At 32.0% G+C, this 16,235-nt stretch overlaps 1 protein-coding gene across 3 annotated transcripts; it reads left to right on the forward strand.

Annotated features, from left to right (window-relative positions):
• The first annotated feature begins 2,108 nt into the window (after positions 1–2,108).
• Positions 2,109–15,991, forward strand: LOC132746012 (vasculin-like protein 1). Of its 3 annotated transcripts, none has more exons than XM_060735056.1 (11): positions 2,111–2,898; positions 3,379–3,470; positions 3,993–4,143; positions 5,079–5,293; positions 6,001–6,216; positions 6,604–6,679; positions 7,591–7,700; positions 10,948–11,070; positions 12,530–12,649; positions 13,133–13,236; positions 13,711–15,991. In XM_060735056.1, the coding sequence occupies exons 2-11, from the start codon at positions 3,399–3,401 to the stop codon at positions 13,955–13,957; spliced, it is 1,434 nt and encodes a 477-aa protein (XP_060591039.1). In that variant the 5' UTR covers positions 2,111–2,898; positions 3,379–3,398; the 3' UTR covers positions 13,958–15,991. The 3 variants fall into 3 exon arrangements, with proteins under 3 accessions (XP_060591040.1, XP_060591039.1, XP_060591041.1); XM_060735058.1 differs by having other exon boundaries at positions 2,112–2,898; positions 3,993–4,014; XM_060735057.1 differs by lacking the exon at positions 10,948–11,070 and having other exon boundaries at positions 2,109–2,898.
• The last annotated feature ends 244 nt before the right edge of the window (positions 15,992–16,235 follow it).

Raw genomic sequence — 16,235 nt, forward strand, 5'->3', positions numbered from 1 at the left:
TAAGTTGGCCTAATAACCTTGTACTGTACTTTCAGTTCTGCACCATTTCCATTGGATAAGGTTATATATACAAAATGTACATTTAAAATCAAAGTTTATGTGTGGCTTACTTGACTTATACACATGTCGTTTTCAGTGTAACAACAACATTTTGTGAAAGAAAAGGAAAGAAGCCAGCTAGCCCACTCTCAGTTTTATGTCTACCAAAGTTTCGTCTTTTACACTTCACACTGGTGCAATTATTGGCAACGATACCAAGGACATATTTATTTGATTTAAAATGACATTATGCTCATGTTTTCATTATCAAGTTGAGCTGAATCGACAATACATTTCAAAAGATTGACTGTTCTAATGGTGACTGAACAACAATATTGATCGTGTTGATATTTGAAAATGTTGAGAATAAGATATAAACATGCCTTAAATATAATAAGACTGTCCCACTCTTTTTATAAAATGCACATTACAGGTAAATGCCGCTGGATATTTACAGAAATTTCTTTTGCTAAAGTTCATGTGGAGTAAATAATAAAATTTGAAATATTTATGTCAAAATATACCCTTATTTTAACGGTTTACAGACACTTCACCCCCTCAGACACTTCACTCTAGGCCTTTTTTAGCAGCCACTTCACCCCTCAGACAGTTCACCCCTCATTTTAAGATATTTGATTGAGACACTTCACCCCCCATTTTTTTATCTTATGTTAAACAACTATTTATGTAGAAATGTTAAATGATTACAATAGTAATTGAGTATGTTTATTGTTTTAACATATTTTATTATTTTATCATGTAATTGACCAAAGACAATGGATATAAATTGTTGTTTTTGCCCTAAAATAAGGCTCATATCACAAAGTTATTAGTAAGTAAATTCTTTATTTTTTTATATATTTTATACTAATTTCAATTAAAGTGAAAGTGATATAACTAATTGTAGAATAATCTTTTTATTGAAGTGTGTGAACCTTTGTGTGAATTTTCCTTTGATATATATTAAGACAGTAAATAATCTCTTACACACTTCCTTTGTGTCTTTAATTGTCAGTATCTTGTTTATTGAATTGAAAGCTTAACATGAATACAAACTGATCTGGCAACGCATAGCATGTGATACCAGTAAGTTTACTTAATTTGTTAGCAACATTTTTAACTTAAGTAAGGAAAATACAAATTGTTCTTTTTTTTATTTATTACAATAAGTGAATAAATAATTCATTCATTCATTTATATTCATTTTATATTCATTTTATTGATTTATTTTTCAAACAATATTATTTATTTAATTATTTCATACAATATCATTTATTTATTTATTTTACATTCAATATAATTATATTATTTATTTATCTATTCATTTATTTCATTTTCATACAATAATACCTTTTTAATCCAATTATCTAATCAATTATAAGATAACTGGTGAATAAACAACCAATCAACATGTTGAATATACAAGGTGACATGCAATAAACATTTAATGAATGAAAGTGCTTTGTGGGCAAAACGATGACTGAGGAATTCTTGGAGAAAGTGGGTGAATTTGTGGACATTTATAAGAATGTGGGTTTTTTGAACCAGTAAAATGACTTTAATGTTATGTTTTATTGCATGTTATATGTAAATGATTTAAAGAAATTATTACATGTGTTATTTGTTCCTGCATTGTTTACTAAACAAATATTTACTATTAGAAATGTCTGTAAGTTGTCCTTTAATTAAGTAATTATTAATCAAATAATAATTAAAATAAGCATATGATATAAAAAGCATTATGTTGTTGGCTTATTTACTTTATAGAAAAAAATTGGATGAGGGGTGAAGTGTCTTAATAATTTTGCGGGGTGAAGTGTCTTGAGCGGTGAAGTGTCTTCAAAATTTGAGGGGGGAAGTGTCTGGGGGGTGAAGTGTCTTGCTACCATTTAACTTACACCAGTTCATGCACTATATACCTTGGATGGGCAAAATTTCAGTTTTCCCATTTTTCGAGATTTGCCCGCGAAAAGGCGTTTGTAAATAAGCTAGTTTAACCTTCTTTTTTGGTCTTTCGTCTGTGACACGGTATCATACGGTTTTGGTACGATATTTAGCCAAATTTAACCGGAAATTTGAACTCTGGGAAAAAATATTCGCCATTTTGATGGAGGGAATTGAAAATTAAAAATATTGTACATTTATCGCTTTATTTACAAGAAATTGAGATGGCAGTAGTTAGAGAGTAGTTTCAACTGTTCTTTGTTGTAGAAGAATCCCCATTAATTAAATTTTTAAGTCCATTAATCAAATATATTCAAGGAAAGCGAAAAAGAAAATGTGACCTTTTTAGCACCGCGTTTTTACTACGACCAGAACAATAACATGCGTTTCTATACGTTCAGTTTACCAATGTTAACTAACACAAAATGCTGTTTTATTGATGTGAAATTGATAAAATCTTTCTATTAAAGTTTTCTATAACTTTTAACAAGATGACTTTGTGATCATAAAATCATTTCAGAAGGAAAGGAATACCAATTGAGGAAATTTTATCACATTTATTCATGTGGATACAATTTCTGAAGATGGAGGAAGATATTTTGTAGCATTTAGTGTGAATTGCAAGCACTTGCTGCTTTGCAAAGGAAATATTCTAACAAAGACAGTCTTCATTCCTGGACATTTTACAACAGACCATCAGCCTCATTGCGGTGCTATCTTATTTTTGCTCAGGTTCTGTTGAAGTTCGCTTTTGTGCTCAGACATTAAGTGCCTTAGAAGACAGTTGAAATTTATTTTATATTTGAATTTTAATCTATATAGAAGCAAGTTGTAATAACATAATTTTGACAAATTTGGTCAGATACAATAGAGAAGTGCAAGAAAATTATTGGTCTTTAAACAGACTTATCTTAGGTGAGTTAGGTAAATTTTTGATGTCTATCAGGGATCTAATTATATAACAATTTTCTAAACAGAAGTAATTCTCAATTACATTTAGCTTTTTACTGTGTTTCTGCTTTTTGAAATACCCTACTGACATAAGAATACTGTACTTTCCGGTAGTTTTTTTTTTAAATTATGGATAGTGGTACAACTCGTAATCATAAAATTAAGACTTTCTTTATATTAGAAGAGATATGTTGCATGTTCTTACTTTAGTCAAGGAAATTGCTATTTTCAATTGGCAGCAGATCAAAGATCAAAATATTACCTGCTTAAATACTTTTAATGAGCCTGATGGCTTATTCATGATGTGCCTGGTTGAAAGTTTCTAATGGCAAAATTCCAATAGCAACTTCTACTTATTTCAATAGTCTGTTGACATTGAGTAGCAAATGAATTATGCTTATGTTTATCTTGAATGTAATTTTATATTTATATATCTCTTTACAGCCTTATGGCTATGGTTTAGGATGGCCACAAATAACGCTCCAAAGCATGACTTTGCTCCGGCTTGGCTGAAAATTCCTAACTCTGAGAATTCTGTAAGTTTTATCATTAATATTTGTACAACTTTCATTCATTTAAATTGGTAGTCCATACATCTAAAACTATTTTGGTAGGAATTACATGTACATGTAAAAACAACACTTGGTATGAAGGAATTACATCTGTATGCATTGACTCGGTTCTTTCAAATAATTTCTTTGCTGAAGTTAATAATGTCTTCGATTGATAAAAGTTTTCAGAGTAGTGGATATTTAAAAAAAAGTTTCATATGTGTGATTGAAAATTGATACAAGTGCAGTGTATGGTATTTTAGGACTGTATGTATTTGAATACAAACACTGCTTAATAATACTTAAAACAATGTTACTTAATATAAATTTATAATGTGGAAAAATAGTAATATGTTGGGAATTAAATTTTTTACACAGCAGCGTAAATTAAAAAATATTCCCTACAGGATGGTCTAGGAAATATTCTGAATATTGACAAATTTTCTACTGGTAAAAATCACTAGCATTGCAACTTCAGCTAATGACGTTTATGTTTATATTTTTCAGAAGCCACCCGGTAATAAACAAGGTGAGACAAGCTCCGAAGATAGGTTTAATCGTAATTATCATAGGGAAGAATCTGCCCTATCACACAAACATCCATATGATTCAAGTAGGCTGCATCGGCAGTTTTCATTAGAACATAAAATTGACGAAAGTAAGGGATGCGCATTACTCCCGAATAGCTGCCTGGCTATTCCCTCCTGTAACCACCTGGAACATACATGTATATTCTGGTGTAGTGACGCTGTAGTCTTAAATCTGTTAGATATTGTTTGGTCTTCCTAAGTCTTCATGCTTGTAAATTATCAGTTTTGGCAATATCCACTTTTCTTTTCTTGTTTTTCGCCATGGAAGGTGCTTTTGAGAATGGAATGCAAAAATGAGCCCCGGACTTGATAGATCTTTTCTAATGCCACCGTTTTTCTGCAATTTTATTTGTATTTCTTTAATCCCCTGAATAAAAAATCCAAATGTACTGCAAGTGTCTTAGCATCAACGATTGTAGTTATTTCTTTTAATCCTTAAAGGAAAATGTTCTCTTAGGAAACATGTCCTTGTTTTATTTACTTCATGTATCTCAAGTGATATGAATACTATTTTTTAGACTTTTCTCTTTGCTTTTATACTGAGAAGAAAAAACAATCGATATTGGATTGTAATTTTTATTTATATAACATTATATCCTCTGCACGATCACAGCTTCTGCAAAAAGCTATACTGGTAGTTTCCACTCACTAGTCTTTATTTCAGGCTTTTTGTCCTTCCCAATACACAAATGTAGTTTGTTATTTCCTTTTATTTATGTTATACATGTAGATGTTATTTTAAGCAACATCATACATATTTAAATATATATGAGCTTTTATCTATATCCATTTTCCTTTGATATGATATATTCTTTTAAAGCAACATCTTATTTGTCAGATTAATTAAATACTGTTAAAAAAATGCTATATTTCCTTGGCAAGACTTTAACATTCGTAAATGGTGTTCGCAACTAAGGATTAGTAAAAGTGATAATTGATTGGGAAAAAAACAAACTTATTTTATATGCTGCTAAACAGACCAAAATAAATTTCCCTTTTATAGGCAAGCGATTTCCATCAGGTGGCAGCAGCAAGTTCCGGCACCATTCAGTCGATGATGACTACTACTACACGTATGCACCGTATGGCTACTACAATGGGTACAGCTACCCTGACAAGTACGGAATGCACTACAGCTCGCAGCCATCATTGTTAAGATCTGGGGGTCAAAGGGACAGCAAATATCAACATCCTCATGCAAGATACGGGGCAGGACAGGTAATAAATGTTAAAGTCTGTCTCCATGAAGTGTTGAATTCAAAGACTCAGTGATGAACTATTTGGTATGGTCAAAGGGAATTATTTGATATTGTAAAAGTGAATTATTTGATAGGTTTAAGTATATGGAGTAGAATGTAGAAAGGCAAATTCATTTGGTATGAAATTGTAAAGTTTCATAATTTTGAGTTTATGAGAACAGAAGTTCAACTTGGCTCTTTAGTGATCCACATTGATGGTCACTTTCAAATTAACATACAATCTTGTTGGAAGAAGATTTTTTGAACACTCAAGTGGTGTTCCTGAAGTTATGTAAAAATAGTTGAACCAATACAGTATACTTAATATTGCTTTGTTAGTAGTATAAGGTACCAATTACAGACTGTTGATATTGAAAATCAGTGACATTAAATATTGTGTAGGTCATTTTTAAAAAGTTGTTTGATAAAATACACACAAATCACATAATCCATGGTAAAAATCATGAAAAAAAAAGTTTTTCTTTAATTGCTTTTAAGGTAATGAATAAATGACGCTTTAAAGGGTTAAAAGTCTTTAAACTTCAAAGCTAAACACTTGTCAAACACATGTACACAGTTTTAATCATAAAATCAATGCTTTCTAAAATATTTATCAGTGAAACATGTTTGCTATTTCGAGAGTATAGATGTTAGATATTGATCAATTGAACATGTTTGTTATTTCAGGGTATGAATGTAGGCTATCCACCATATTACGACTTCATACCACCTTATGATTACTATGGTAACGAACCATACTACAACAACTATCCTCCTGGCCGAGGTGGTGCTAAACGAAACTACTATGAAAAGGAAGGCCGCAGCAATTCAAAAGAAGGAAAAGATAAAGACGAGAAGAAAGACAAGGACACGGAGAAAGAGAAACCATTTAATGATGATTTTGTAAGCATATGATGAAAATGAATTTTCAGAAAAAATTTAACAAAAATGTTGATTGTTCTGGTCTTAAATTTGAAAATGATGAAAAATTGCTGAAAAACACACTGACTAGACTGCATGTTACTTCATGAATATGAAATACGTAGAGTTTCTTATTTGCATGATTTTCCTGAAAATAAGTTGAAAGTCATTTATCTGTTTGTTTATTACCATTTAATGCATCATATTTGATAGTTCATCACTTTGGCAGATGCATTTGTGTACTATATTGTATGACAATGTTAAAGTCTGTGATATTGTGACTTTTCAAGATATATGAAGTAAAGCAACCTATAAATGTTGACTTTAAACAGTTCATAAAACCCATTGGTTTATATCTTGTATTTACAGCCGTCATTAAATGGTGAAGAAAAACCATCATCAAATCAAGGCAGCAGTAAACAGATGAACGGGACAGGTGTTTGGGGTAAGTTCTTAGTATGAACATTTGAGCCACGTCATGACAAAACCAACATAGTGCGTTTGCGACTAGCATGGATTCAGGATCAGGATCCATGCTATTCCATATCAGTTTCTCTACTTGTAATAGGGTTGTTAAGCGAATAGCATGGATCTTGATCAGACTGCGCGAATGCGCAGGCTGGTCTGGATCTATGCTGGTCGCAAACGCACTAAGTTGGTTTTGTCATGGCACGGCTCATTTACATTCTTACATTGTAGAAAAGATTATGTATCTACTGAGTGTTGTTTTAAATATGAAGTTCTTTAACATGTTTATTTTTAAAGTTAATACAATAGTCATTTTATAATATATAATTTTTTTATCACATTTACATTTCAAATTGATACAGAAGTGCAGATTTTTTTTCTATTTTCACTAGCACCTCTATTCATTGTATTCTCAGCAAAAATGCAATAAAGTATGATAACCAAAACTGACAAATTGCTAGAGTTCTTTCCAGCAGGGTATTAGATGTTTCCACACATTTTATTGTCAAATTTTATGTTTTTTATGCTTTGAATATTTGCATTGGTTAGAATGAACAATTTGAACAATTCAAAATACTATGCCAAAAGAGCATGAAGGATGTTTCAAAAGGTTCCAAATATATGATAAATACCTGATAGTCAAGACATTTATTTTGATAGTTATATGAACAAATTCAAAATTAATTATACGGTGCAAAATTTCCAAAACTGGGCAAGGTACTTTTTTCCAAAATAGCTAGGAAGAGGCCTGATAATGCCCTGATAGTATATCCATGGCTAAGGCATGTTATTTTGATAGTTATATGAACAAAATTAATTTGTCATTTCTCAGTTGTATACATTTTATTGTACTGTATTTCTTTATAACTAACTTGTGTGTTATTTCAGACAATCCACCAAAGGGAAGTAATGGTAAACCAGGGGAAGAGTCAAATGATTCTAGTCAGTCTAAAGTGCTAAGAGATGCAAATATCTACAAAAACCTTGTCCCTAATAAGGTAAGCTCACAGTTTACTGAATACTGATCCAAAAATGTGTTTCTTTCTTTTGGGGAATTTCATATGGATGACTGAAAAATTATGCACTGAATCAGTAGCGTGAATAAACTCATCTGGCTTAGTTGTTTTCTATACGTATAAGTTATTTTAAAGACTTCAAGTTAACCCATTACTTCATGAGCATTTTGTGAAAAATGGCTGTTTTCATTGAAAAGTCTCCCGTTACAAGTTCAAATTGCTATAATACTATAAAAACTGCTTCAACACTAATCAAACTTGGCATAAATGTTGACTGGACCATTTCCTTTGAAAACACATGCTCAGGCTTAAATTTTCTGTTACCATGGCAACGAGGGGACATCTCACAATTGTCAAAAATCACTATTTTGCGTTGATTTTTTCCATCAAAATTGATTTCAAAGTGCTGCAACTTCTCAATGGATTGAGATAGAGTCAAATGCTTTTCAGCGTTGGTTACACGTTACCTAATGATCAATCTGGGGTCATTTATAGCCTCTCACAAGACCAAAATTTTCTTGGCGATGAGGGGGACTCCGCCCCCTTCAAACCCCCCCAAACAGAAGGGGGCACATCCCCCTTCTGGCAACCCCCTGATGTATCTTTTGGTTGGGGGGCCGCTGAAAAAGTGGTCACTTTTTTTATGGAGGCGCAACGATGCATCGAAAAACGGTTTTATGAGCGCCGATTCGATTCCCGATACCAACTGTAACATTTTCGATTCGATTCCCCACCCAAAAATAAACATTGGAAAAAGTGAGAGTTTTAGTCTTTCCCTTCGCGCTTTATCACGTTACATACGATTGGCCAGTTAAAACTCAGTCATCCAATCAGTGGGCGCGTAATGTTTTATTTTCGGCAAACAAGTCAAAATGGCTACCAACATCAATGTTGATAAAATAAAATTAAAAAATCCTCCTAAAAAATTAAAATCAAAGGTTTGGGAACACTTTGGGTTTTGTGAAGGCCAGGACACGGATAAAGCTACTTGCAAAATATGCTTTACGGAAGTGTCATATCCAAAGTCCGGTAGTACGTCTAATTTAATGCAACATATAAACGAAAATACGATGTGGATTTGTTTGGTAAGCATGACATGCCTAGTTCAAGTTCAGCAAAAAGGTCTGTTGACAGTTGGTTGCTTAAAAGTGTAGTTTGAATCAAACTTTATGTGACATTTTAGTGTTACTATCTGAGAGTCTGAGAACAGTCATCATTAAATGAGAGTCTGAGAACAGTCATCATTAATTCATAATTTCAAGAACATTTTAATTTTTTGTATGTTGAGTACTACAGTAAGTAGGCATATTTGACATTGGGATTGATTATTATTTCTTTAGTCAAGTGTGAAAAAAGTGATAATTTCATGTGTATTGTTTACTAGACTAAGAAGTATTGTGTGACAACACTGACATTAGGATTGATTATTCATTTTACATAATATGGGAATTATAAACAGAATATCTGAATATCAGTTCTGACAACCTTGTGAAACTTTGTTCATTATTATTTACTTTACAATTTACATACTTTGTTCAATTCCTAGTCAGCAGAAGGTATCTGTGATAGTCATGTTCAGGGGTCATGTTACTGAGATTAATGATTATTTGCCTGATTAAAATTATTTTCCAAATAGACAAGAGCTTTTTATTCTCATAAACACAATTATTAAGTCAAATAAGTTTATATAATAGTTATATTACAACAGAAAAGCAAAGCACAAGGCCACTCACTTTTGGAGCAGACAAGCAGAATTATATACCAAAGATAAATAAGTAATCAGAAATGTATAAAATCGAAAAAAATCGAATCGGAGTGTATAAAATCGAAATCGAATCGAATTGAACATTTGGTGTATCGTTGCAGCCCTATTTTTTTAACAACATTTCTGAAACAAAAACAAGTGTTGGGGGCCTAAATAAGGCATTTTTTCACCATTAGAGACATCAAAAAAGGGGGTTGGTGAAAAAGGCGTTAAAAGGCGTGTATATTGCGTAATGGGTTAGTAAATCTTGCATTGCTTTTTATCATGTCAACTCTTTATAAGATCTGAGCCGCCAGGGAGGGAGGGTTAAAAAGGGGCGGGGTGTGGTCAGGGGGTTATAGCTTCATATGATTAAGTTTAAAATGATAAATTTTTATGAAGGAAGTGTATTTTTGTATAATATTGTTTGTTTTATTATGTGGTGTTTGTTAGATTTCTGGCATGGTTTTATTATTATTTTGATATCCAGTATTTAGTTGCTACATTGAATTGTTTCATGTTTGTATGTTAATCTTATAATTCAATTTAATAATAAGTTCAATTACATCTAATATGATAAGTTTGTTTGACTTCAATTATTGATGTAGATTATCCTGACTTGTTTTATAAAATATTTTTTTATGAGCATTAAGGGAATGAAATGTGCAAAAAGTGAGATTGGACGGGATCAGTTGTGTGTATCAACTATCAAATTGTGAACAAAATCTTGTCTGCGTTTTAACTTTTTTATACCATTATACTTGATCTGTCTTGATGTTCAGAGTAGGGATCTATAAATGCTTGACAGCATTTAGCATTGGAGTCTTGTCGGACTGATTTTCTATTCGCTACCGAAGACATGTCATTTATCACCAGGTGGCTTACTAATGTCGTCTGTTAGCTGTCTTCTTTAAGAAAAAATGAATTTTTAGCTTGTCTGTTCCGAAGAAAATGTCATATTATTGTGATCGCTGTGTCATTGTCATCATCGTCTTGCAGAAACTTTTATGTATCCCTTAAATGATTGTTCAAACATTTTAAAAGTTATCAAAATGAAACATAGCATACTTGTTATAGTGACAAGATGCAGTTGCAAACCAAGGGGCATCATTTGGAAAGCTATATTTTTGGAGTTATGCCCCTTTTTCACTTAAAATTGATTGTTGATAGTCATTTCCCTTTACAGATGAGCGTAAACACAGCATGTGGTGCTCTTGTTTAATTTTAGGGAATTGCATGTTTGTACCAAACCAAATAGTCCCTTTGTAGGATAGAGAAAATAGTTGTCAGTTTACTTGTGGACTTCTTCATAAAATATAATATCAAAAATGTAACTAGTGTAATAATAAAATCAGTGCAGTACATTTAAATAAATTTATATAAGTATTATATTTTCCCACTGAAAGTTGAATGCTGGTTTATTCACATATAACGTTGTTCTTTTAACCAAACATCTTCATTAATGCATGATTTGTCCATTTGAAGACCAATATTCCTCGAAGACCGGCCCGAATGAATGGCAGCTATCCACGAGAAACGGGCACATACGCAGGTCTCAAACCCAACACTCCCACAAGTAGTTCTAGTAACCCAGGAGGCACGAGAGAGGTATATTTATTAAAATCTTTTCTTTATTTGAGCCGCGTCATGACAAAACCAACATAATGCGTTTGCGACAAGCATAGATCCAGATCAGCCTGCGCGTCCGCGCAGTCTGATCAGGATCCATGCTGTCCACAATCAGTTTCTCTACTTGTTATACAGTTTGTAAGCGAACAGCATGGATCCTGATCAGACTGCCTGGATGCGCAGGCTGGTCTGGATCCATGCTGGTCGCAAACCCATAATGTTGGTTTTGTCATGACACGGCTCATTTAGTATTCTTGCAATGAGAAGTGTTAGCTTATTTTGCTACTTGCATGAGAGATAGTCTGTTAAGAAAACACATGCTTGTAAATTGTTAAAAAATGTTTTCTTTTAATAACCTTGTTGTTGTGATCCAATAGCCAGTGCAACATACTATTTATCAAATTTTAGTTAACTTGCATCTGAGTTCCCATTAATCAAATATAATATAATAATGGTGTTTTCTTGCTGGTTATTCATTTTCTTTGTAACATTGCTTAGCTATCTAAATGGCTGATCATACATCTGCCAGTAATAATGAAATATTCTTATCTTGGCTGTTTACAAGCGAAAAAGGGGTGAAAGAATTGAATAATTTTGTACATTGCTCTTTTATCGCAAAATAGCAAGTGTATTTTGGTTCACTTCTATTTTTTTTCTCTTCATAGTCTTTCTTTAGTTAATTTGTTTTATGGAATGAAATGTTACACTTGAAAACTTGCTTGCTATAGTTGCATGAATGAATTTCTCTACATGTATGTTAATATACAGAATACATTAATACTGGGTGGATTTTTAAAGTCATAACATTTTATGTTTGTAAAGTCTGGTTTTAGAATTTATCATGTTTTCTTTGAAACATACACACTCAAGAGGTCATAAAAGATGTTCTTTGATTTACATACTGATTGCTGGAAACAATTTGCTAGTTTGCGAAATGTCTATGTCTTTTCAAATTCACATTTCTGGAAACTCTTTGCTTGTATGCTTAATCTAAGGTGAAAAGATGTATGAGCTTACAAGACCTCTATGATATGAGTGAGTAGCAATCAAGTCCTCTTAAGACCTGAGTGAATAGCATGCAAGAGTCTTTAATATGAGTGAATAGCAAACAAGACCTGAGAGAATAGCAGACATGACCTGGAATAGCATACAAAACCTCTAAAGTATGAGTTAATAGCATACAAAACCTCTAAAGTATGAGTTAATAGCATAAAAGACCTCTAAATTATGAGTGAAATGCATACAAGACCTCTTTAGATAAAAATGAATTGCATACAAAACCTCTAAGGTATGAGTGAATAGCATACAATACCTCTAAATTATGAGTGAATAGCATACAAGACCTCGTATGATAATTAAAAAAAGATATGAACAGCATGTAGGGTTGTCTGAAATAATTGTGAAAGAATGTAAACAATATTGACAATCTATATTTCAGGGTACTCAGCCATCTACTCCACCAATGGATATCCTTAACACCAGATTTGTTACTCAACCAAAAACACTGTCTGATAAAAAAAGTCATTTCCTGAAAACCTTACGTCAAGAGGATGAGAAGGTACATTTTTTTTTAAGCCTTACCTCCCTGGTGTAATGGACTTTTCCTGCTTTTAAAATTTGGAACTGTCCATTGTGATATAAAGGCATTTCAAGGTTGACAAAGTTTAAGCTGAATTTTTAACAGTATGAAAAAGAAACTGTAGTAAAGTACGATTATGTAGATTTGGGCTCGTCATTCTTTTCCTCGGAATGATTGAAATGCAGGGTTTTCATTATCAGATTGACGATTGTTATCATCAGTTAAAATGCTGTTGAAATCGATGGTATTTATGTTGGCAAAATCGGCTGTTTTCTTTGGCGCATCTGTTTCCTGGGATAAAAATGAAAACTCTGGAAATGGATTTTAGTTTGCTAGTCTGACATAGTAAATAGAGCGTTTTTAAAATTTGTTTACTAACTATGAATCTCGTTAGATCATTTGTGTAAGAGATATTATGTAATAGATGTTATAAAATTTACACTTTCACATGTGTATTTTAAGTTGCGGCGGTCAGGGGAGTCGGAGGATATTGTCAATGGTGTAGATGGTCTAGGTTTACATGAGGATGATAGCAATTTATCTAGTTCTCTAGAAGCAGAGCAAAGGTACGTATATCAGAGAATATAGATGTCTGATAAATTTATTCTTAATTTTTGACTCTTATTTTTAACTTCAGATGCATTTGATATTTTTACCATATTGTAACTTTATTGTTTTCCAATGAAAGTCCTATTCCTTGTCTAGCTAGGACCAAAGTTTTTTTAAAGTACAATTAAATCATTATATTGTCATTGTTTGAATTTAGCAACTGCTAAATTATTTTGTATTTTACATTTTCTTTGCTTATAACAGTTTGCTGTGGTTCGACCAAAGATAAATTTCTATGTTCAGCAGTAATTCTTCAATAAAGTACAGATATAATTCTATCAATTAATGATACTGTCTATGGACTGGTGTTGTATGATGTCTGTCTCATCATCTTAGTGCAGTAACAGACTAACTCCTATTGAACTGAATAAGAGTTAATCTATTACTGCACTAATGTGATGGTTTTATATACAATATTGGTTGTATTTCAGACTGCTTCGAGAGATGGGTTGGAACGAGGCTGACGAAGAGGATTATGAAATAACCGAAGATGATATGAAAGAGTTTCAGAACCTCACCAAACAAGTACAACAGCGAAACGGTCCTCTAAATGGGATGGTTAAAGCTATACCAAAACCATGGAGCCCTAAACATATCCCTGTGTATCTACCAAACACGCATGAACTCAATGATACACTTTCTTCCTCAGATTCTGACTCGGATGATGCCGATAGTTAAACGTTGAAATGAAAACAAATGAGAAAGAAAAACAGCTGTATGGATTGCTGGTTCTATGTGTTTTGAAACTAGTAGGAAATATAATCAGTGAATTATGTGCTAAATAACGCCTACTCTTTATTATCTAGAAAGCATTTTATAACCAGTGTGACAATTTGCTCATCGTTCTTGTGTGGTGGAGATTGTTCCAGTGCGTAATTCCTTGCTTTATTGTCCAATCACATAGCTCAGTGAAAATCATGTGACCTGTATGTTGGTGCATTGTCCAATCACATGTGCTGTCATTGTCATGTGACTGGGAACATTATCCAATGGGATGGCTTGATAAAGTCATGTGAATGTGAAAGCAGAAGGAGGAAGCATGACACTTTTATTTAACCACACTTAAAAAGATTTATGTGCTGCCATTTATGCATGAAGGGTTGGACGTACTGTTATAGTTATCTCTAGGAATACTTTGTGTCTTAACCTCTGTGTGTATATATACATATATATCAAGACAAAATCCTGAGAATATGGGAGAAAATGTGTTCGTTGAAGTCATCAGGAATTGTTTCAAGCACCATTCATTATTAAAAAAAAACATTTTTGTAGAAAATTTAACAAAAGAAGTATTATTTTTTGAAAGAGAACAGTTTATATTGTGTTATTGCTAGGACATGTGATGCTGAAATTATCCGATAGTATAATTGATTTTTTTTTTTAAATTTCATTCTTTTTTTTTTTCTTCCATTTTTAACCTAAAGTTGAAAGTAAAACTTCATTCAAATTTTTTTTTAATATATTTTGAATTATTATTCCACTTTTTCAAATTTATTTGTAATTTTTTTTAGATTGATTTTATATTTAAATGTGAGAATTCTCTACTTGAGGGTGTCCAACGAAGAAAAAAAAGATTTGCATCATCGGCAGGCTTTTTTGAGCAAAGAACATTTTTGCATGTCAAATATTATGATTGTTCTATGATGAAGAAGTAAAGTTTTTTTCCTTGTAAATAAGATAAAATTTATTTTTCTAGAATGTTAATAAATGAATAAATAAATCTTTGCAGACATTTGCCATGAAGCCCTTTTTGTACAGAAATAATAAATGATAAAAAAAATGTTGATTGTATGGAAAGAGAACACCTGAATTGCCTCTGTCGGAATTTTTTAACAGAGGTAGGCAAGTCTGACCGAATATTTGTGTAGCGCCATTTGTGCTATGTTGGTGTATAATTGTAAGAAATGATCTGGTTTGTTATTAAAATTTATTGTATAAGCAGGTAGAGGTGTATCTGTAAATAAAATGTCTCTTAAAAAAACCATTGTGATCTTTGGTCAATGTGTGATAATAACGTTACTCTAACATTGTCTTTATTTTTGTATGTATAATAGTTGTTCACTTGCTTGTACCCACGATGAAAAATGTATTCTATGTTCTGATGCTGTGTAGAAGATAGTTGTTAAATTACATGATGTGGTGAATTATTTTCATGGGTGATCGGTCAATTATGAAATAATACCAGTTATAATTAACGGAGAGTAAATGAGGTTTTCCTATATCATATGAGATTTGATATGATAATTACAGCTTGAATGAATTAATAACCAAGGTATTAAGTTGTTGGGGTTTGTTTTGCAAATGTTGTGTTTGCATCATGCTGAGAGTTATGCTTTTTTAGCAAATAAAGTTGGACAAACAGCACTATGTGCTTTTGCATATCATTAAATATATAATATACATCACCCTTCTGTTTATGGTTGGGGTGAACGTAAACTCCCCTAAGGGGTTGTTTATTAAAATTATAAACAGGTTCAGATGTTTTCCATTTTATACTAATGTATTCAAACTGAATGAAGAGTAATAGACTTAATGCTACAACTGTTTGGTTACAGGAGATTTTCCCCTTTTTCTCTTGTTTTATAATCCTGCTGTTGTTTTTTTACTCCCGATCTTAAGTTATCATGTGGCTGTTCCTTTTTACTCCACCTGCTTTGTAAGATTTTGTAGCATTTAGTTTTATTTTATTTTTCAAATGAAAGCAAACACCTTTCTTTAAGGACACATTATAAGAATGCTGTTTTCAACAATTTTATATTTCATTTGTAATTATGACTATTCCTTTGTAAGTATTTGCATAAAAATTGATCTCATTTTATAAGTGACAGTTTTCTGGATGAAAGTGCAAAGCTGTTTATTTTTACTAAGTATAGTTATACTTTGAATAGTTCAGAAATTTGAACATTTATGCATAAGATTTTGGCAAAATAGGGCTGATAGTGACCTTTTCTTGAAA

The sequence above is a fragment of the Ruditapes philippinarum genome, unplaced genomic scaffold (genome assembly GCF_026571515.1).
Source record: "Ruditapes philippinarum isolate M1 unplaced genomic scaffold, ASM2657151v2 ctg2125_1_1_1_1, whole genome shotgun sequence".
NCBI lineage: Eukaryota > Metazoa > Mollusca > Bivalvia > Venerida > Veneridae > Ruditapes > Ruditapes philippinarum.

What these genes read in the sequence shown, in the direction of transcription:
- LOC132746012 (XM_060735056.1), top strand. Translation starts at nt 3,399, where the DNA reads ATGGCCACAAATAACGCTCCAAAGCATGACTTTGCTCCGGCTTGGCTG. An exon ending in TTCCTAACTCTGAGAATTCT is followed by an intron (nt 3,471 to 3,992) that starts GTAAGTTTTATC and finishes TATATTTTTCAG; the next exon opens with AAGCCACCCGGTAATAAACA. An exon ending in AGAACATAAAATTGACGAAA is followed by an intron (nt 4,144 to 5,078) that starts GTAAGGGATGCG and finishes TCCCTTTTATAG; the next exon opens with GCAAGCGATTTCCATCAGGT.